Here is a 21360-nt window from a genome sequence, read left to right as displayed (position 1 = left end):
AGGCGTGTGTTCCTTAATGTCACTGAATTTTACTAAAGGACAGCAAAAAAAAAAAGAACATTATTCTTTCTGCATTTCAGTGACCACAGTTTGCCGTGTTTGTTATTGATTCGCGAAAGTGGTTGTTGATTTCAGCGTGCGGCAGTTTGAATATTGACCTAAGCGCCGAGACCATTATACGTGTCGTTTCCTTTATCGTGTGTAACGCAGAGGCCATTTGCACAAGCTTTATGGCTTTTGCACTACGCAGTAAACTTAAGTTTACTTATAATTGTTTAAAACTGACCTGGGCAGTATCTCAAGGCAAAATGTTTGCTTTGTTCTCGGTAACTTAACTCACCGAGAAGAAAATATCAAGCGAGGAATGGAAACCGTATGCGCACCTTGTGCTTTAGGGTTTTCGCATGATGCATAGAGCACCTGCGCGGCTAATGCCAATCAAGCTGTCTTAAATGTGCAAAGTTTTGTTAAATTAAACAAATTACTCGGTGTAATGTAATAGTTCTGAGGTCTGTTCAACAGCTAATTCACTACAAGGCTATCACATAAGGGAAGCAGAACAATAACTATATCGAGAGCCCCTGTTGGTACCTTAAGGTGAGTATGAGACACGAGAACTTGCATCTTATATTAACTGCTAAGCGCCAATTTTATTATGCACCCGAGCATGCACTCACGCCTAACGTACTGCTTATTAGTGTGGAGAACGACGGCGTAAACTAACCTCATTTCTCTATTCTCCTTATAGAAGCATGCAATGCGTACCATTGGTATACATTCAGCTCTGTGAACGCACAATTCCTTATTTCGAAAGCTACAAGATCTTATCAATAAAGCAGCTACATAAGCAAACACTACCCTTGGAAATTCTGCGGTAGTACCATACAAAGAAGACTAAGTTATAAACCAAATATCGCACTAAACACACTTCATATAAAATAGGAAGAAGTCTAATAAAAAGTTTCAAGCACGCACGAACTGTGATTAATAATTATTATCCTCTTAAGTATGCTATCTTTTAAACCAGAATTTAGTATTCCTCAAATTGTCTTTGAGGAATACTAAATGTATTGTTTAGAAAAAAAAAACATCATCAGCCCTTCCCCTGTCGTGAAAATGGGGGTTAGCGAAGCTTGTCGTGTGTGTATCTGACCTTTGTGGTGATTTTCTTTCCTTCTCTCTCTCCATCTATCTTTCTCCCCCTCTCTCTTTCTTTATTTCTCTCTTCCTTCCATTCTCTCTTTCTATCTATGTACCTTCCTCTCTCTCTTTATTTCTTTGTCTTTCTCTCTCTCCTTCTCTCTATCCTTCCTTCTCTCTCTCTTTGTCTCCATTTCTGTGACCTTCGTGGTGAATTCTCTCTTTCTATCTTTCTCTCTCTCTACCTATCTTCTTCTCTCTCGTTATTTATTTCTGTCTCTTTCTCTCTCTTGGACTTTTTCTACACTATCGCCAGGATCGGCCCACTTTTCAGCGTGACAACGCCGCCGCTACAACCACCACCGACACTTGTGAGCCTATAAAGCGTCGCTTAAAAACTACTGTTTTCGTACTTTTTGTTCTGATGCTGTCACGTGCATTTAGTACTGAAATTGCGTGTATTTAGTTCTGAACCAAGTTTTCCCCTCCCAGTGCTTATTACTACCACCAGTGGGTAGTATAATAGCTTTGTGTTATGGATTTCAGATGTCCCAAATGTACAAATACCATACCCATGTAACATTGGCGTATTGGACTAAGCATATCTGTGTGTACTAAACGTTTTGCCACCTACTTGTGTTGAGAAACTTCCATTGTCAGGGCGGCAAGGTCAAGTCAGGACACTTTCAAGGCATTTGTCATGTCTTTTAAGCAAGTTTTACAAAATTGTCTTTAACAAAAATTAAACGAAAATTACTGCCATGGCTCGTACAACGCCGACAAAACCAGTTGCTGTGCAAATCAGCTTGTCTAGTTTTGTCCAATTATAATGCAAAACCATACTGCGTACGTGGTTGCCGGCCCATCTCGAACCTCCCTCCGCAACCTCAATGACATCGCACACGTCCAAGCGCGCGAACTAACCCTCCGCGCTGACGCCACTGCAAGTCGAGGCTCCGTCGATTCTAGGCTCGTCGAGTTCCGTGACACTCTTTCCACCTTCAACCAGGTTACCAAACACTACTACCTTGATAGAAGACTATACCCTCCCCCACACGGGACACTAACCAGACCTCAAGCTGTCACACTACGCATGCTTCAGACAGGATCATATCCCAACCTGAATTTATTTCACTACATCAATCCAGACTGCTTTAGTCCAGACTGCCCTAGCTGCGGACAATGTAGTACTTTGAAACACATGCTCTGGGGACGCCCCTCGTTACAGAGGGGCCCACATCGATGCACTGCAGAGGAGTGGAGCTCTGCTCTTCGGAGCTCCGACCAGTCACGCCAATTTTGGGCTGTCCAGAGAGCCCACGATGCGGCGCTGGAGCTTGGTCTCCCCGTCCCGCCGTGGGTGCGCCCCGCGGATTCGTCGCCTCCCTCAGAGGGGGCAAAAGAGCTTCTCAGAACCTTCATTAAAGTTCTTTGTCTGTCTGTCTGTCTGTCTATACTGCGTTCAGAACGATAGGCGAGGTGTGCTGACGGCTGTGATGTGATGCGACATCCGGCAGGCGCTTCTTGCCACTCATTTTTGTTTTCTGAGGGGGTGATGGGGAGGGGGGTTGCAGGAAACGAATCGGTGTTTATGAGCAGCCAGTAGTGTCTGGAGCGAACAATACTCATAGTATGTAACGGCAGGCGTGCAAACATAGGGCACAAGTAGTCGATGAGCTTTATCAAACCGGTACGTTAACTTATTGCAAGAACAGTATAAAGAAGCCAATCACATGCATTCTATTAACACACCATAATAAAACAATAAGGAAGCCTGTTAGACACCCTTAAGGTACACCAATTATCCATATTGATTCATGCAATTTCTATTCGGTACAGATTGCCAGAGAGAGTGGTTAATTCTAGTATAATATATAATTCTTTATTAGGCTAATGTGTATTGCTTGAAGATAAGTGATGAAGTAAAACATAGAATAAAAATGATCCTACGATATTTTGCATGCGTATATGTGATGCGAAAAAATATCTGCAGAACATTCTTACAGTGCTTACTAACTTTGTATGTATGCTACATTTTATATCTTTTTATGCTTGAAGATATATTGTACGAAGTAAGGTGCTATCACTACCTTGTTATTTCTATATGTTAATTGCTCTCAGTTATGTTAACGAAGAGTGTTGCTCAATGACAAGTTGTTCTCTCTCTTTTCGTCCATACCCGCTCCAGGACGCGCTCGAACAGAGCCTTTAGTATGTATCACAAATGTCCAGTAATGCCCCCTGCCCGATGACTTTCCGGCTCGGAGCACAGACTATCATCCGACCATCTACTGACTAGCTAATAGTGAGTGTTTCAGTCATTCTTGTCGTTATACTTGTATGTGTTTTTGCATGCCAGCATTGCTGCACCATGAGTCTCAAACTAGTTCATCATTCAGTAGTTCTCAGCAACACTCTCTGAAAGCGAGCCGACCAGCTGTCCCCTTGCAGGAGGTTTGACACTGAGGAGTACCAGACAAAATCATACGCTCGCACCAAACGCATGCCCCGCAATGCTTTCTCAAGTTGCCCACTGTCAATGGTGCCCACACTATGAGCACGTCATGCTGGTTCGCCTTCTGACGACCCGAGTTTCTGTTGACCATAAGACTCATCTTGCTTCAGTTACTGGCCGTTGCTGGTGCGGCCTCTGCGTCGGGCATGCCTTCATAAGGGATGTACTGCCGGTGCACCTTAGTGACGTAGCTGAAAATAAAGCAATACGCCTCGATGAAGCTAATATTAACAATAACTTAATAGTAACACTAAATGATATTGATCGCATAAAGAAGCGCTTGCAGCATGTAGGTTAGGCGTACAGTGAATTCATTTATGAATTTAGAAACTTGCACAATGACATGGCTGCTTGAATTAATGACGTTCAATTAAGTTTATGTGCTTACAGCAGCCCTTAGCCTCAGTGCGTAGCAGAAAGCCAAAACTTTGAAGTGAAGATGCGATCAGAAAGGATGAGATCACTCTTTTACCAAGGATTATCACTTGTTTGTTTATAATTTCGATCATTTCGACATAATTGTACCTCAGGTTCAAGTCTGCGTCCTATCTCCTAACCTATTTCCAGAGCATAAGTAACATGCTTTATAAAAAAGTTCTAATGGCAGGCGCAAACAGAAAGCGCTACAAAGACAGAAAAGTTACAAACAACACCTGAGGGCTAGCACCTCTCTTATATGCGTTGAAATTACTGCATTTAATAACGTTGTTTGAAATCATATTCTATTTAAGCCTGCCCTCATCGCGTGTTTATGCTGTGGTTATTCCGTTGTTGCTCATGGTTACACAGTGTCTATGACATTCTCGTTTTCGAGCACCAGGTGGCGGCTTTAAATTCCCGCCAAAGTTGGCACGATTTAGAGGCTGAATGAAAAAGTGCTGATGCACCAAGAGTACGGTGCCCATGAGAGCACGCCAGTGGGTGGTCAGCAAAAAACAGATGCCGTAGATTATCTTTAACTAATTGCCTTAAATTATTTACTAGAAAGCCGTTATCATCCCCGCATTCCTCGTTACGTTTAGAGATTGCCACGTTATCTTAAGAAAAGTGAAACCTTTGGTACTGCAGGGAAAACTTTGACAAAACTTCGGTCCCATCTCGTGAACTTCTGGAAACTTCAGAACTTTCAAACGATCTTTCTGCACGCGTTTACCGTGATGCACTGAGTTTCCAGGCAGCAATGTACACTATGTAATTCATCATCGAGAAAAACCCTTCGCAATGCTCCCACCTACACACTTTTGATCCACGCAAATACACAAACCAATTTTTGCAAAGCTAATGATTTTGCTCACTCTGAGCTTTTGTCAGATGTGGGAGAAAGATTCGAGAAAGGAACTATTATTTGTTCACTTGAGATGTTAAACCCTATACATCAATCAATCAGAAGTAAATGGAAAATACAGCACCCCATGAGACCAATGGCGATTCCAGTAATTCCGGCAGTGGCTAAGTAGGGAAGGCCCGGCATAAAGGTGATGGACACGTTGAAGAGCCATGTAAGTAGCACGTTTGCCGCCAGTGGTACCAGAGTGTCCAACGAAGAAAGGAACGCGAACACCTTGCCTGCGTCACAGGTGCGCAGAGTTTGACATTAAAGTCAGTTTTCTATGCCTCGTGTCTCTTAGAAACTAGCGATTTCGTGCCGACTATGATGGGCTCACCTGCGCGATAGGCACCTAGATCTATTGTTAGATACCTGTCTCAGGACAACCAGTACGCTAGGTACTTGAAGTGCGCTGGTTTAAGAGACCGCTTATTGTGTCCCTGTCCATCATCCCACGTGTACTCAGTACTCACTCTCTCCCTCTTTTCCTCTTTCTATTCCCCCTTTCCCTTACCCCTAGTGTAGGGTAGCAAACCGGACGCTCGTTTGGTTGACCTCGCTGCCTCTCCTCTCCTTGCTCTCTCTCTCCAAGGCCGGTGAAGTCCACCTATATTTCTACAAAGAAGTGTCGAACGAAGAAAGGAACGCGAACACCTTGCCTGCGTCCCAGGTGTGCAGAGTTTGACATTAAAGCCACTTTTATATGCCTCGTATCTCTCAGAAACTAGCGATTTCGTACCGTCAGCACAGCTGTTCAGTGCTCTAACCATTGCGCGATGGTAACACGCATGCTTACAGCGTGTCAAAGTAGCTCTTTGAAACGTCTGGCGCGAGCATCACGTGCCAAGTTCTCACATTTTTACCTCGTAACTGCTAGTGCTCTGAGATGCTGTGTGAGGCAGCACAGCCTTCGGGATTGGGCCACGAAGACAGTTAGACACAAGGCAAAAATTACTGGTATGATGAACCGAAGAAAGTTATTCGCTTTAAAACTATCATTTGCACGAAATGTTTTCAGCAGTGAAAGAAGGGCCTGCAAAAAAACTTTGGTGTTTGTGACTTACAGGTACAAATTATGACTTGCGAGAAGGAATAGTAATAAAAACAACATGAACACAAAACGCTGAAATAAACAAAAATAAATAGAAACAATCTAGCAGTCTTATTCATTGGTTTCAGGACACTGGAGCACACATTTCAGCCGCTGAAGCCAAGAACAAAGGTAACGATAGGCCGAATTACGGGCAGAGATAAATATAGACAGAGACTTCAGGAAATAGTTCGTAATTACAGTTCTTTTGTCACAAATAAAGGCCAAAGAGGGCGAAACGGGAACACCTAGGTTCGCCTCAGTCTCGCCAGAGAATGAGTATAATGGAGAAAGAACCAGTAAGCATTGCTTTAAGGAACCACTTTCCTTCCTCCCCTCTTCCTTTGTTATTCTCCTAATTACTTGCCGCCAGTGTCATTACAATTGTTTCACCTTCAGTAACCATCATCATCGTCCAAATTTTCTAATTTCCTAATTTCACCCCCCGACCCATCTAATTTTCGGCCGTCCTCGCCTGCGCTTCCCTTCTCTTGGTATCCATTCTGTAACTCTAATGCTCCAGCGGTTATCTACCGTACGCATTACATGGCCTGCCCAGGTCCATTTTTTCTCTTACTATCAACTGGACCATCGGATATCCCCATCTGGTCTCTAATCCACACCGCTATCTTCCTTTCTCTTAACGTTACGCCTAACATTTCATTGCATTGCTCATTGAACGGTCCTTATAACTTGTTCTTAAGTTTATTTTTAACCTCCAAATTCCTGCCTTATTTGTTAGTACTAGGTAGAATGCAATGATTGTACAGTTTTAACGCGACAGCATTAAGCGACCCGTGTCACAGAAAATCTCGCGCCTGCATCGGCGGCGTTTCTCCGTATAAGAAATTTAATCCCGAACCACGTATCCCCCATGTGGGCCCTTCATGCGGTGCTTAGGCGTTACTGATGTAAGTGATTTTTACAAAGTAAAATGCTCAGGAAATTCGTAAAGTAGGACTTGCACACAACCTACAGACAGGATAGCGTCGGACTGTAATTTGAATGTACGAGAAAATATTTTGAATATACGAGAAAACATAATTCTGTTAGGCGGAAACTCAAGACAAACCTTTCCAGCGGCCGCTTGAGGTCTGTCTTAGTGCTTTTGGCGCGGATGTGCATGACCTCCGGGGACGGCCAACGCAAGAGTCCTCGTTTCTACCAATCACAGAGCGTCGCGCACCGCTCGGTTCCTTGCAACATCAGCCAGATGGCGCTCGCTTCAGTGCATCCGCGGCAACGACGGCGCCCGCCGCGCGGGAAAAAAAATTCGGTGTCAGCGTTTCCCGGTAAAAATTATGGTCACATAAGCTGCAGTTGCCGGGAAGCGTGAGAAGCAGTCGGGGATCTTTTAGTGCTATCGCGTTCCAATCTTAAAGGTGAAGCTTAAACGTCCTCAAAGTTCTTTCTTTCCAACGATAGCGGTAAGCTCCCGGTGATGTTGTGGTAATGCCTGCCGCATGCGCTCCAACCCATTTTTATTGTTCTGTAAATTTTCTTCTCATGATAAGGGTCCCCTGTGAATAACTGACCTAGATAAGCGTACTCTTGCACTGATTCTAGAGGCTGACTGCAGATCATAACACCTTGGTCTCTTGTCGGGCTATTGGACATTACTTTTGTCTCATGCAAATTAATTTGCAACCTACTCTTACACTTCCTTGGGTAAGGCCCTCAACGATTTGTTGGATTTCATACCCGTCGCTACTGAACTGGACAACGTCGTCTGCAGTCGTGGTACAGTGGGTTGGACATGCGGCTCGGCTGCAAGAGTCGCCACTGCCGAACACCCACCGATTTATATGAAGGGTAGAAGCAATGCCCCCGCCAGGCGTCCGGGTTTCCAAGGGTGCATTGCTTGGCAGAAGTTCGTACAGACCTCTATGCTTGCTGTTTCAGCTTAATCTACTTTATTGTTGTTCCACGCACCCCACCAAACACTGCAACCACTGCCTCTTCATGCATTGTTACTTTCACCGTTCTCACTTCATCGAGTGTGCTTACGATTGCAATTGCTCTAAACTTGGTTTTGACTTAACAATAGCATACATGTAATAACAAAAAAGCCGGCAGATCCCACGCCCTGTGGGAATCGATGTTATGCGAAGCAGTGTGCCTACCAAGTTAACGAAACGACCATAAGAGCACCAAGACCTAGGCGGATCTTTCATGACCAGCATGACACGCGCGACATTCATGTCATGAGTCCCCAGGAGTACCTTTAGCTAGACCTAAGAGACCTTAAGGCGAAAGCCTTAGTCATGCCCATGACTATGGCTTCGGCCATCAACCTTTAGCGTTTTCCGTCACTTAGTACCACATCCGACCCATTCCATAGTTTTTTAGTGTTCCTTTTGGAACACTTTTTTTAGTAGTCCTTTTTCGCTGGGTCATTCTCATTTCTGTGGAGTCATGGTCATGACTATGACTTCTACTACAATCCTTTAGTGTTTCCTTCACTTAGTGCCCACGTCCAAATTCATTTCAATGGGTTTTGTGTATTAATATTTTTCGCTCAGTCATTGTCATCTTTGCTGAGTCATGCTGATGATCATGACTTCTACCATCATCCTTTAGTGTTTCCTTCACTTAGTGCCCCCGTCCGAACCCGTTCCAGTGGTTTTTGAGTGTTAATATTTTTTTTTTTCGCTGAGTCGTCATTTTTGCGGAGTCATGCTCATGACTATGACTTCTACCACCATCTTTTAGTGTTTCCTTTACTTAGTACCACGGTGTAAGATATATACTCTTTAGGTGGGGACACTTCTCGGCTTGGTTACTAGACGCGATCGACCAGATAAAATAGCAAGGGTGCGCGTCTATCGGGGCGGTTTCGGCAGCGGATACCTATCGGCGGAACGACGCAACTTCAGTTAGAACGAAGGCGAGAGCGTGCGCCGACAAGGAACGCGCGCATGCCCTCTCCCCGGTGACCTACTTTGGTGCGTCACTCAATCATTTCGCATTTCCCGCGAACCGCCGGTTGCTATAACAACGGGAGATTAAACCAATAAAAAGCTTTCTGTGTTGAAGTTGCGTCGTACTGCCGATAGGTATCCGCTGCTGTCACCGGGCCGAGCGGCGCGCGCCTTTGCTACTTTATCTGGTCGATCGAGTCTGGCGAGTGTCCTCACCTAAAGAGTATATATCTTACACCGTGCTTAGTACCCACGTCAGAACCCATTTCAGTGGCTTTTGTGTGTTAATCATTTTTCGCCGAGTCATTGTCATTTTTTTTCTGAGTCATGCTCATGACTATGACTTCTACCAGCATCCTTTAGTGTTTCCTTCACTTAGTACCCGCGTCCGAACCAATTTCAGTGGTTTTTGAGTGTTAATCTTGTTCGCTGGGTCATTGTCATGACCTACATGACACGTATATCATGACCTATCACTTATGTTCGTCAAACACTCCTGTCATACTATGCCAGTTTTGGTACCTACCATGTTAACGAAACGAGCATGAGAACACCAAGACGTAGGCGGCTATTTCATGAGCTACATGACACGCATGTCATGAGATTCATGTAATGACATATCATTTATATTCGTCATAGTATGCCAATTTTGGTACATACCAAGTTAACGAAACGACCCTGAGAGCACAAAGATGTAGTTGGATAGATAGATAGATAGATAGATAGATAGATAGATAGATAGATAGATAGATAGATAGATAGATAGATAGATAGATAGATAGATAGATAGATAGATAGATAGATAGATAGATAGATAGATAGATAGATAGATAGATAGATAGATAGTGTCAAAGTAGCAAATGTTCGCCAAGAAATGCTTCGCAGTTTTAAAAAATGCTGAAGTAATTATTGTAGGTTTAAGTGTCGAAAGTGGTGTCTTGTATCATAGCGGCTGAAGTGCTAGTCGCGTCAATCTGGGTTTTGTTGTTCTCATTTTTTTTATTTTATCGTCGGCGAGATTACGTGATGAGTGTAGTTATCCATATTACAGCGGAAAACTGGGCTAGTTGGTTTACGCTAAGCATGGTCTCAAGAAGCGCTAAACTGACGAAACACAATAACGAAGAAGTGAGACCCTTCTATATTCTTGTGTTTCAAGTTAGTGCTACTTAACATCATGCATAATCATTCATAAGCAGTAACAACAGTGGTGTGCGCTTACACTGTAAATGTAGCTGATATGTCCATATCTAAACGAAGCAGAGCCTGACGGGATGAGATGCAGTTTGGGCAGGATTTTTTCGGCATTGACATTCACTATAATGGTGACCAGTCAGCCAAATGTAAGTAAATTGTTATTCAAGAGCCTCACTGTACAGGTTACCAGAATATATTAGCGTCTAAAACACGATGTTTGTGCTGTAAGCGTGTCGCTTATAAAATTGAGCGTGGTTCGAGAGAAGAAAAAGCAAGAGCCAATACCGACAAGTCTTTCCTCGACAGATTTAAAGCTACCGATGTCGAATGTTGGAACTCACCAACTTCGTTGTCTCCAACTAGCTTCGAGAGATGCGTACGGATGCCCGCTTTCGCGAGGAAGGTTGGTATGCCCACCACGTGGCCTGGAATGAAATTACAGAAGGTGGGAAGCACGCATTTCTGATGAGAGATCTTCGACTAACATGGCTGATTGGTGCCCTCACTGACAACTCCAACACTTTCAGTAGCTATGAGTACTCAAGTGGCGACAGGGTCATTGAAGGAAAGTCAATATCTGTTTTGCGATGTTTTTTTGTGCAACCTCGCCCCGAAGTAATGACAGAGGGCATTCGTTTGAACTTTATTTCGTTTAACAACCACGCGTGTAATTGTGACATTACGTCTTCCCTCATTCGTTTCTTCCTTTTTTTTACGTGCCCATCAACAATTCTTTCGAATAATGTTCATGACTCATAGCGCATATATAAAGAAATTGAATAGCAAGAACCAAGTGTTTCCAACCTAACTACCTGATCCCCGAGGTGAATCTGTCTAACATCAACGATGTTACGGACGCAGAATACAAGTAGTTGTAATCTATACGCAATCTATGTCTATATGTAATATGCAATCATGTTACGTGCGACACTTCACAGATTCAACTGGAGCACAACGCGTTTGCCTTACAGTATTTTTCGTTCCATTGGTCATTTCAGATAAACTCGTTCCGCGACACGCCGCTTTCCCTTTCGCTCGACCATGAAGTCACAAGTTCAACGGTAGCTTTGAAACACGAAAAGTAAGCGGACGTCAGGTGCCAACTACACTTGAACTAAAGTTGTAACTTACAAAAATTATTGCGGAACAAATCGCCCTCATCAAGTAAATTAAAATTTGCCAAAGCTGAGCGCGATTCGTGTGCCAACTCAAAGGTCAATATACCGTGTACACTCGTGCAAGGGCCACACTTCTTTCCGTGATCAGGATGAGCCGCGGCTATTAAACGGGGGCGACTCATTTGCGTCCAATTTTCCGGACGTGCAAAATCACCATGATCTCTGTGTACCAAAAGAGCAAATGGTGCTATTTCCATAATGCATTCCTTTGTTCACGCATGCACACCACGCGTCTGGTGCCCGTCTAATCGTCAATACATGCCGCCGTTGCTCATGATCGGTTCGGTTGCAAACCCACTTATGCGGTCGTCCTCTGTATTATATATTACGTTAGACTATGCCTGTGACTTTAAAGCGTTGCAAGAAAATGTTCAAGGACGCCACGCTCCACGCGCAGTGTGTTCAGACCTTTTTGTTCCTGCTTTCTTCTTTCCTTTCGATTTTGCCATCCCAAGTTAGCTACGCACACCATGTATGCGGCCCTTACACGAGTGCGGCCATTACTCGAGCGTAATACGGTAGCTCTTCGAAAACAACCAGTTCAATTAGCCATGTCCTAGACTGAGACAAGCAGCCCTGCACCAAATCCTGAACGCCGAGGGAATGGGCGAAACTCCAGAGAGCCTTAAGCCGAAAGCACGTGGCGCTTACTTGCGACCCATACATTTGGCCCGTCCACTTAGGGGGGCCGCAAAAATAACTGTTTTCGTGGCCGGAATACGTATATTCCAAAAATAGCTGTTTTCGTGGGCGGAATGCGTACTAATCACTCGTGCAAATTCAGTTTTCCTGTCCTTAAGCTTCATTCCGTGATGCTAATTTGCCATCGCAATTTCTTTATGTAACAATGATTAGCTCTTTCAACCTACATTCGACTGTTTCAAGCAAACATACAAAGAGATTTATGGGTTTCAACAAATAGAGACGTCGAATAAAAGCAATGGTTTGTGGTGCCCGTCATTTGATTAGCTCTTTCGACCTACATTCGATTGTTTCAAGCAAATATACAAAGAGATTTATGGGTTTCAACGAATAGAGACGGTCGAATAAAAAGAAACGGTTTGTGGGGCCCGTCATTTCCCCCTATCACCTTTATTTTCCGGCGCATTTTTACATGTGGAGAGATGCATACGCGCAGAAAATTACAACACAACACTCTGGCTTACGAACGTGACGATTAACTGCTTTAAAGAGCAGGTAAAGTCACTGAATATATCCCTCAAAAGAATTAAACCATATGGAACAAGAACAGGGGTGCGATCGTGTACGCGTTCCAAAATGGAACGGAGGCGGTCCGTTCCATCGAGCCGCACACGATTGGTCAATTTGATCGTCACGGTTCAAATTGACCAATCGTGTGCGGCTCACGGTTCAAATTCACCAATCGTGTGCAGCTCGATGGAACGGACCGCCTCCGTTCCATTTTGGAACGCGTACAAGATCGCGCCCCAGAAGTAGCAATCTGCTGTCTTAAGAAATACGGACCAAATAGCACAAAACTTCGTTTGCTAAGCATGATATCAACGGTGGCTGGCTAATCTACCATTGTGGCATTTCCCTCTAAGCATCTTCATATGAACCTTTGTGCCGACTGTCAATCTACATGCTGTATGAAACATTGCACTCCTCACTCTATCGCGCTCCACTATTGCTGTGACCATCAGAGGTCAACAGATCGTGGCGATATGTGTGAAACGCCCGCCCAAGGAAGGAGAAAATAACTATGGGGAGGGCACGATGCATGATGGCTGCAACTGCCACCTACTGGGCACTATCTGGTAGGGAATTCCGTAAAACGCCACTTGCTTTTTTTTTTTCTGGGGGGGTTCTTGCTTTTTAACAAGAAAATGAAGTCTGAACTGTCTCTTCCTAAACTTTGTTACACAAGCAACCGCGCTGATGACGTCAGCGGGAGATTACGGGTATCCTGCCGGCTTCCCATATTTTGTTTCGTTTTATGAACGACAAGTTTTGGAAGTTGACACGTTCGACTCCCGTATTCAGAAATTCTCCGTAACTAGAACACTCTAAGACCAGCTGCACCCTTTGGGGCGTATTTTTCCACAGGGCAATAAACGTCATCTGTATCGCGTGCCTATACTCTCTTTAACGCTGTGCGCCCAGTACTTTCAGGTGCCGAACGACAAGAGCGTTATCAGCGCGACACAGCGTTCTCGACAGAAATATAGATATTGGAGAGTTTTTAAGAAAGGAAACGCAAGCAAGACAGATGACGATTATTGTTGCGTGGCAAAAATACACCCCAAAGGGTGGAACTGTTTTTAGAGTGAAGCCCATGCTTGACTTGGTCAACATAAAGCCTGACGGGAACGCGCCGAAAGTTAACGAGCGTCGTGGTTACGTTTGCTCCGGGTATGATCTAGATCAAGTCAAGCATGAGCTTCAAGTTAAGGGGCATTTCTGAATTTGTACCGGGGTACGGGTTTGGCCTTTCTTTCGAACTGAGCACAGTATTTTGACCGAAAAACAATTATCTACCTCGATAAGACATTGCCCCAATGCATCACGGGTGTCAAGTGTGGATAAATCAAGCTGGTTGTCGACACCAGTCTTTAGGATTTTGCCTGCTTTGGGGCGTACGAAGTATCCGCTCCCATGCAGAGAGACTGATTTAGGATTCCGGAGGTCTGATCTGTCAACCGAGCTTAACCTTAATGTGTTTATTCGGTGTCCCTTCAGGGTAATGCGTAGGTTCACAAGGCAGAGAAACCAGCGAACACGTACTGAGATAGTACAGCCACTCTGTGTAGGCCAGCCCCAGCACGGCCATCTGCGCGGATGCAAAGAACACTCCGACGAGCGCCATGCCGGGGTCGCTGATCTTGAACACTCGCAGGAAAAGGTAGATGAGCGGCACGTACAGGGCCAAGCACACCAACGACGACACGGTCTGTACGCTCGTGTATTGTGCCACGCTCCAGGAGTACATTTCGCGCACGTAGTAGTAGTCGATAGGCTTGGCTGCGAGAGCGTGCGCAAAACACGTAATCGATCGGCAGATCGGCCCAACAATTCTATACCAAAATCCTCATCATAGCAAACACATACGGCTATGTTAAAACACTTTTATTGGTGAAATTCTGAGCGATCTATTTCCGTATCTCTTGCTCGGTATTTATTAGATGTTAGATTTTCTCCTGAACACGATGTCACTCAATTTGATACCTCCTCGTATATATATATATATATATATATATATATATATATATATAGGGTGTTTCATTTTAGCGGCACCAAATTTGAAAAAATTGCCTGTGGCACATAGCACACTTATAGAGAGGAGAGAGAGGGAAAGAAACGTGGTGGGAAGGGCAGGGAGGTTATCCCGAAATGATTCTGGTTTGCTACCCTGCACTGGGGGAAGAGGAAATGAAAAGCGGAACGAATAGGGAAGAGAAAAAGCAGTCACGAAAAAAATACAAGGAATAATCCTTCATCTAAACTATTCAATGAGGCGGCCATTACTTCCACGAGAAATCAAAACGCGTAATTGCATAATTGACATAATTACGCTAATCCACTTTTAAATAATTATTTTATGCCACATCTTTCCATCTAAGAATTATAGCCGCTGAGTACGCAAGGCGTATCCACTTAGAACGAATTCTCAGGACTGAACCAGTTTCGAAATATTAATTTTCAAAGTGCCCGACGAAATGCATGGGCGTTCCAGTTAACTTCGTGCTTCAATGCATAAAACAACGCTTTCCTCAAAAAGTTAACTGGAACGCCCATGCATTTTGTCGGGCACTTTGAAAACTAATATTTCGAAACTGGTTCAGTCCTGAGAATTCGTTCCAAGTGTATACGCCTTGCGAACTCAGGGGCTATAATTCGTAGATTGAAAGATTTTACCAGCAATGGTCATCGCTAATCCTGCGAGCTCACGCAAGGCCGAACGCGTCTGTACGACTGACTTCATGCATGCAAATTTAGTGTAATCTCACGCTTTGGAAAGTACAGCTACATAATGATGATGATTTATTGGCATCCCCTTCGAAAAGGGGTGGTGACAAGTAGCCACTCCAGCTGTTTGAGCTAATTAAGTAATCTCTAAACATTTGTGAATCTAGCTTACGCCTGCGGCACTAGCAAACCCTGATTAAAAAAAAGATGCACGCACCAGTGTCACCTATACTTACAGGTCTGCTCGAAGACAACGCCGCAGGTGGCGCCGAAGAGGCACAAAATCTGCGCCCTGCCTTTCTGAGGCCTGGCCTTTATCGAGCATTTGAAGCCCTCACACAGGTTGTTCACTTGGAAGAGGTTCCGCAGCTTCAAGGACGTACCGTCCGCCACGTGCGCGGGCCTCACAAGATCTTCAATGGCCAGGAATGCCCAGAGAAGAGCCAGGCTCGCGAAGGCTAGAGAAACACCGAGCACCGTCTCCAAGCCCCAGTGTCCGTACAGCTGTCCTCCGAGGAATCCACCGACTGTGATGAACACGACTATGACCATGCTGAGCCCGAAGAACCGGGCTCTCCTACCCTTCACGCCTGTGGTGACAGCCACTACGCTGTGCACTGCGGCGAAGACGGTTATGGGACCCCCGCAGAGGCCGTCCGGAATAGAGCAGAGGATGTTGGCGTACAGCGGCATCTCCATGCGGTATACCGTCATTAGGGTCAGCGCCGTACTTGCCAGAAAACCCAAGGTGGCGACGACCAGGGGCAACCTGTAGCCGTACTTGTCGCACCAGGGTCCGATGAAGATGGCGACGACTGAAGACGGCGCCATGGCGACGATGGTCTGCACGGTGCTCGCCGTGCTCGAGATCCGCTCGGCTGCGTCCTTGATGGGCTCGTTTTCGTCCAAGCGGGCGCACACGCTCGCGTTCATGTGTAACTCGTTGAGGCAAGCCTTGCGAAGAAGCAGGTCCTGAAACGACGCTCTGTTGTGTACGGACGATTTTAGATTTTCGCCGACTGCGACTGCCGTTTTCTGACGACGGGAAGGTGATGCCGGCGCTTTCAAGCGGCCGCGAGAGTCGACTAGTCCGATTCGTCGAATAAAATGTTTATTGATCGATCGACATTATTGAAGTTTGTGTTCCAAAGCTACTGTGCGTCTGCGTGATGAGACGTCGCTGTGGAGGGCTTGTGATTAATTTTTATTACATTTAGATTATTTTAATACGTTGAAATACGTTGAAATATACGTCATTTATAAGTTTGAGTTCAGGTCCTTGAATTTGAGAAATACGGCTGTCTAACCCAGGAACTCGAGTGCTTTCAAGCATGGGAGAGAGAGAGAGAGGGAAGCGGTAAGGCAGGGACGTTAAACTTGTTGCATCTGGTAGGCTACCCTACACTGGGATATAGATAATCGGGAGGAAAAACAAGCAGAAAAGGGATAATAAGTGACGTGCACGCACGCAGGTGATATAACCACTGCGCTGTCGCGACGGGGATGTCACCACAGAGAGAACAAAATATTGCAAAACACTAAAGCATGGGGCCGAGCTAAATGACTTAAGTTTACTTATGACGAGGATAACGGTCATTACTTGCGAGAAAGAAAGCGCAGCTGGGAAGCCGAGTACTATTGCACAAAAGATATGTGACCAACGTATACCTGCTTGAAATTTAGATTTCGTGATAGAAACATGTATGAAGAATGTTCGAACGAAAACTTAAAACCGTACACGTTACTATACGTGTACTGTTGTAGCACATGTCCTACAAGACACAAGATGGCACCTCTCGGGTTTTATGTAGCAATTTCGCTTTTTCCAATGCTCCAGCAATCGACGTGGAGCAACTATGTCATGCGGGCACTGGCTCGGAGCGGTGTTGATTACATATATTCTGTTCACGAAAAATGCAACAGTTGATAGTGCATCAGCGCACACACGTATACACTTACATCATGTCCATGTAATCAGCTATACTTTTTCTTAGAACCATTATGGGTGCCGAATAAGTAAGAAAATGAAAACAGCAACCATATTTAGGATGACGATACCGTGGGGCCTGTCATGTTCTAGGAGCCAATAACAAGAGAAGCGACAAATAACTCTCCGAAGAAGAGGAAGGAGCTTTTTCATTTTTTCGGCTTGCGGCACACTTACAAAGACTATACAAAGAAAAAGTTAACACCGTGGTTTATAAAATATACGGCCTAGACATGGAAGGTATGAATTATTCAATCAAGGATGACGTCATGACACTGATGAAAATAGTACTAGCTGCAACTATGAGAAATATGCTCTATATCTAAAAGCAATGTGTCAAATTTCTTCAATATTTTCGATACTTTTTGCAAATTTTCTGCAATTCAATTGTCTTCTTGCATGTTCAAAATACATCCGTAACTGCATGCCGTATCATATACGTTGCGTGAGAATGTTTCTCATAACGTGAAGTTGGTTTAGGCACATCTGGCGAAGTGCCTGAAGCAAACCATATAGACTATTCCGAATAACTTAATTGCATTCCTTAATCTTATGTGTGTACGCGACGGTCTATTCCCAAGCATTTCCAGGCAGGTGGGCGCTGCGGTACCATCAAAGATATTACAAAAGGCGGCATTTAGAAAAAAAAGTCACAGTGTCACCCGAAAGGCGAAGCATCGATTGCGATAGCAAATTAGTAGACAGCTATGCAAAGTAAGCATAGTAGATTTATAGGCCGTATAAGCTTGTAAACATTCGCATGCTAACTAAATTAACAGACACGGTGTCACGCGCGCGCAGCTAAACATGAACACATCTCACTCGATGACTGCGGAAACTCGCTATCGAAACGCTAGAGTGAGGAAGCGCGGCCGCAGCATCGAGCGATTTGACCTTCGGGCTGCCTTTCGCTTCAACGCAAACTTAGCGCCGAAAGCACAGCGCATACGAAGCTACCAGCACTCGGCGAACTTTGTCCGCATTGCCAATTGCTTTGAAGATAAGGCCCGAGCGACCGCGCACTTTGTCCACATCGCAGATCACTTTCAAGATAGGGCGTCCGCGTGGTGGCCGCCAGAGTAGAATCCCCGCCCCCGTCCCTCACCTCCCCCCCCCCCCCCGGTGCATCGCGCGCGAGAGAAGACGGCGCTTTCCTCCCTTGCGAGCGCGAGACTGAGCCGCGGTCGTCGGCTGACTCTCGCAAGCTTTCACTCGCACATACAGCATACAGCGCACGGCGACGATGTTATCGTGCTTGGACTTTATACAGAAAATCATGGCGACGCCGACGGTGACGACCAATTGCGCCTGGAGTGTCCATATAATTGCTATCGCATTAAAACAACTACAACTGTAAGAGCCCTGCTCGATTACCTTATATCATGCGCACATACCTGTACGGGCGTGGCAATCATGAAACGCGACACCAAGTACACCGCTAAAAAGGTCTCCACTCTGGCAGCAAGCACGGCGTCGATGACTCGGCGACATAGTGGTGGCGTTGGCACAACGTTGACGTCACCGATTTGTGTGCTTTGTGGAACGTCGCGGTCCTCACTGATTGGTTTCATAACGGGTCCGCGATGTGCAACGCCATCTCTGCGCTCACCATTTGAATAGAAGCCGTCGCGAAACCTCGGGTTCCGGCCCGACGTCTGGTCCTCCGCGGGCAGTACCATCGTGGAATCGGACGCCAGATCCAATTTCACGCTGCGAAGACATGTACGCTTCAGCATTTCAGAGATACCTTCAACTCGCGGCTATACTCCAGTTTGTCTGTTCTGGTGTATGCGAAGTGCAGAAATGATTTTACTCCTTAGGTAACTACTGAACCTAAATAGAACACTGATGCAAACTCCGCCAAATTGGGGAAGCCAAGTTTATTTATAAAACTGCATTTTATCGCGAGAACTTTAAATGAAAAAGAGTTATTTATGAAGAAAACGGAGTAATAACTGTACAACTGTAACCTCGCGCCGAGACGTATTGTAGTTACATCAACTGCAATTATAATAATCTTTAGAGCAGACAAATTTAATGTAGTCATGATGCCATACTAGAAGTATTTTGAAATTTGAAATTCAATGTGCACTACCTCTAAAATCACCAGCACATATTTATCGTGCTCATAAGCAAGCCACTAAACCTTTGTTCAATAGCATTTTTATACGAAACTTCCTACAAACTGGACAAGCTAATATTAAATTATGGGGTTTTACGTGCCAAAACCACGATCTGATTATGAGGCACGCCGTAATGGGGGACTCCGGAATAATTTCTACCACTCGAGGTTCTTTACCGTGCACCTAAATCTAAGCTAGTACACGGGTGTTTTCGCATTTCGCCCCCATCAAAATGCGGCCGCCGTGGCCGGGATTCAATCCCGCGACCTCGTGCACTGGACAAGTTAACGCATCATGACATCATAGGTGGTTTGTCGCCTCGTGCGCATTTGTGGACGGCTGGCCGATGAACGTCACAAGCCTGCACGGCACATGCAGCACGGTTACACCGTAAGCTGGGCGAGCGGCTGCAAGCGAGATTGTCGTAAACTGCTTGAAGTTTTCACGAGAACGCACTGAACTGTCCGCCCGGCGTCGACGGCGAGCTGCGGCTTGTGCTGCTCTCTGCCCAGCGGTCTGCTGAGCCTGACGTTGCCTGGTTGCAGCCGCGCATGTAGCTCTATGATTCGATTCTTCAACAGCGTTTCGTACCTTGCAAGGAGGAGCTATTACATGCACCGAAGAGTAAACACAGGTATCGAGACGACGTGGCGCACATGTCACATCCCTTGTCACGTGACACGATACGATGCCACTGTGGAATACTATGCAACTGCAATGCAAGGTTTGCACGTATCGACGCTACGCGGTGCGCATCTGACATCGCGTGACAAGTGGCACGATACGATGCAATTTCTACATGACGTGCCGCCTGGCGTAATATTATGTAACTGCAATGCAAAGTGTGCACGCATCGACGCTGCGTGGCATGCATCTCACATCGCCCGACTCCTCGCGCACTCAGACGCCTGTATAGCGCATGGTTAAGCAACAGCTAGCAAGGGATGGCGTCTACCTTAGACATATCCAATATAATACACAATAAACGCGCGAACCATGCCCATCCATCATGATCTGCGGTATCGTACATCGTGTGAAAACCAGAAAAGAAGTGTGCAAGGCATAGCTGGTGACTTACTATATACGCTACGCATCAATCGTACAAATTACGTAGCAATAACAAAGCTAACAGAGGTGGGATTTCGAAATCAGTACTATCTTTCTGCAAGTGAACTAAAAATTATGGCGCATGATCAAATAAGATTTGTTCACCGTTGTTGTGCAATTTGAACAATCCACGTAAAAAGACGCGTGGTGTTACAGGCCGCTGCTGATAGAGATTAGTCTGGCTAAATTATTAATATTTAGTCTTTGTTCCTTTTAGTACTGTGAAATCAAATTGAAATAGTGAACAGCCAAAATTCTTACGATATTTAAATTATGAATGGCCTCGATCGTGCTTTGATATTTCTTGAGCTGAAAGATGCTTCTTGTAGCATTTGCAGTCTATAAATCCTACTGTCCTATTGTCCAAGTTACTCCCAGAGGCAGTACCCCACACAAGGTGGCAGTAATTCATGCATGAACACAGCAAAGAGTTATACAGCATCTGTTTAAAACCATATTTACACGGTGGACCAAACAGCCAATTCAAACCGTGTACTTTGCATAATTTGACCCAGTGGCTCCGAATCATTCTGGTTGTGCGGGCCCTGCCATGTGGCAAATCCGCAGATTGAACAGGTGAATCCTTCACTCGTATGAATACATTCTTAAAAGCAACACGTGTTTAGTGCCACCATGTACTAGGTCTTAAGGAACCAAGAGAACATGATTACGTTCTTTCGCTTCAAAAATAGAGCCCAGCACGAGCCGAAATCAGAGTTATTGAGATTTCACAGCTTTGTTTGGTAAATTTAGAAGGCGCTTGAGTTGACAAAGGTGATTTGTTCACGCGACTACTTCGCAACAGCGTGAAAAGAAGGCATCAGATTAGACAACAGGAGTGGAATCCC

The 21360-nt window shown here is 45.1% G+C and overlaps 1 protein-coding gene across 4 annotated transcripts in view; it reads right to left on the bottom strand.

The window, feature by feature from the left end:
* Window positions 1–2268: 2268 nt before the first annotated feature.
* The window catches only part of LOC119432983 (proton-coupled folate transporter), a 611776-nt gene continuing 592684 nt past the window's right edge, over window positions 2269–21360 (bottom strand). For 3 of the 4 annotated variants that reach the window (XM_049659089.1, XM_049659088.1, XM_037700123.2), the window contains 6 exons: window positions 18677–18992; window positions 15532–16267; window positions 14114–14350; window positions 10532–10615; window positions 5065–5221; window positions 2269–3846 (listed from right to left, as the gene is read on the bottom strand). In XM_049659089.1, coding sequence (XP_049515046.1) covers window positions 3762–3846; window positions 5065–5221; window positions 10532–10615; window positions 14114–14350; window positions 15532–16267; window positions 18677–18961 — 1584 coding nt within the window. In that variant the 5' untranslated portion in view covers window positions 18962–18992 and the 3' untranslated portion in view covers window positions 2269–3761. Of the gene's footprint in view, window positions 3847–5064; window positions 5222–5454; window positions 5642–10531; window positions 10616–14113; window positions 14351–15531; window positions 16268–18676; window positions 18993–21360 lie in introns of those variants that run through there. The other variant, XM_049659090.1, reaches the window with a different exon arrangement.

The sequence above is a fragment of the Dermacentor silvarum genome, chromosome 11 (genome assembly GCF_013339745.2).
Source record: "Dermacentor silvarum isolate Dsil-2018 chromosome 11, BIME_Dsil_1.4, whole genome shotgun sequence".
NCBI classification, from domain to species: domain Eukaryota; kingdom Metazoa; phylum Arthropoda; class Arachnida; order Ixodida; family Ixodidae; genus Dermacentor; species Dermacentor silvarum.
The sequence above is the reverse complement of the archived record's forward strand: the minus strand, read 5'-3'. Positions and strand labels throughout refer to the sequence as shown.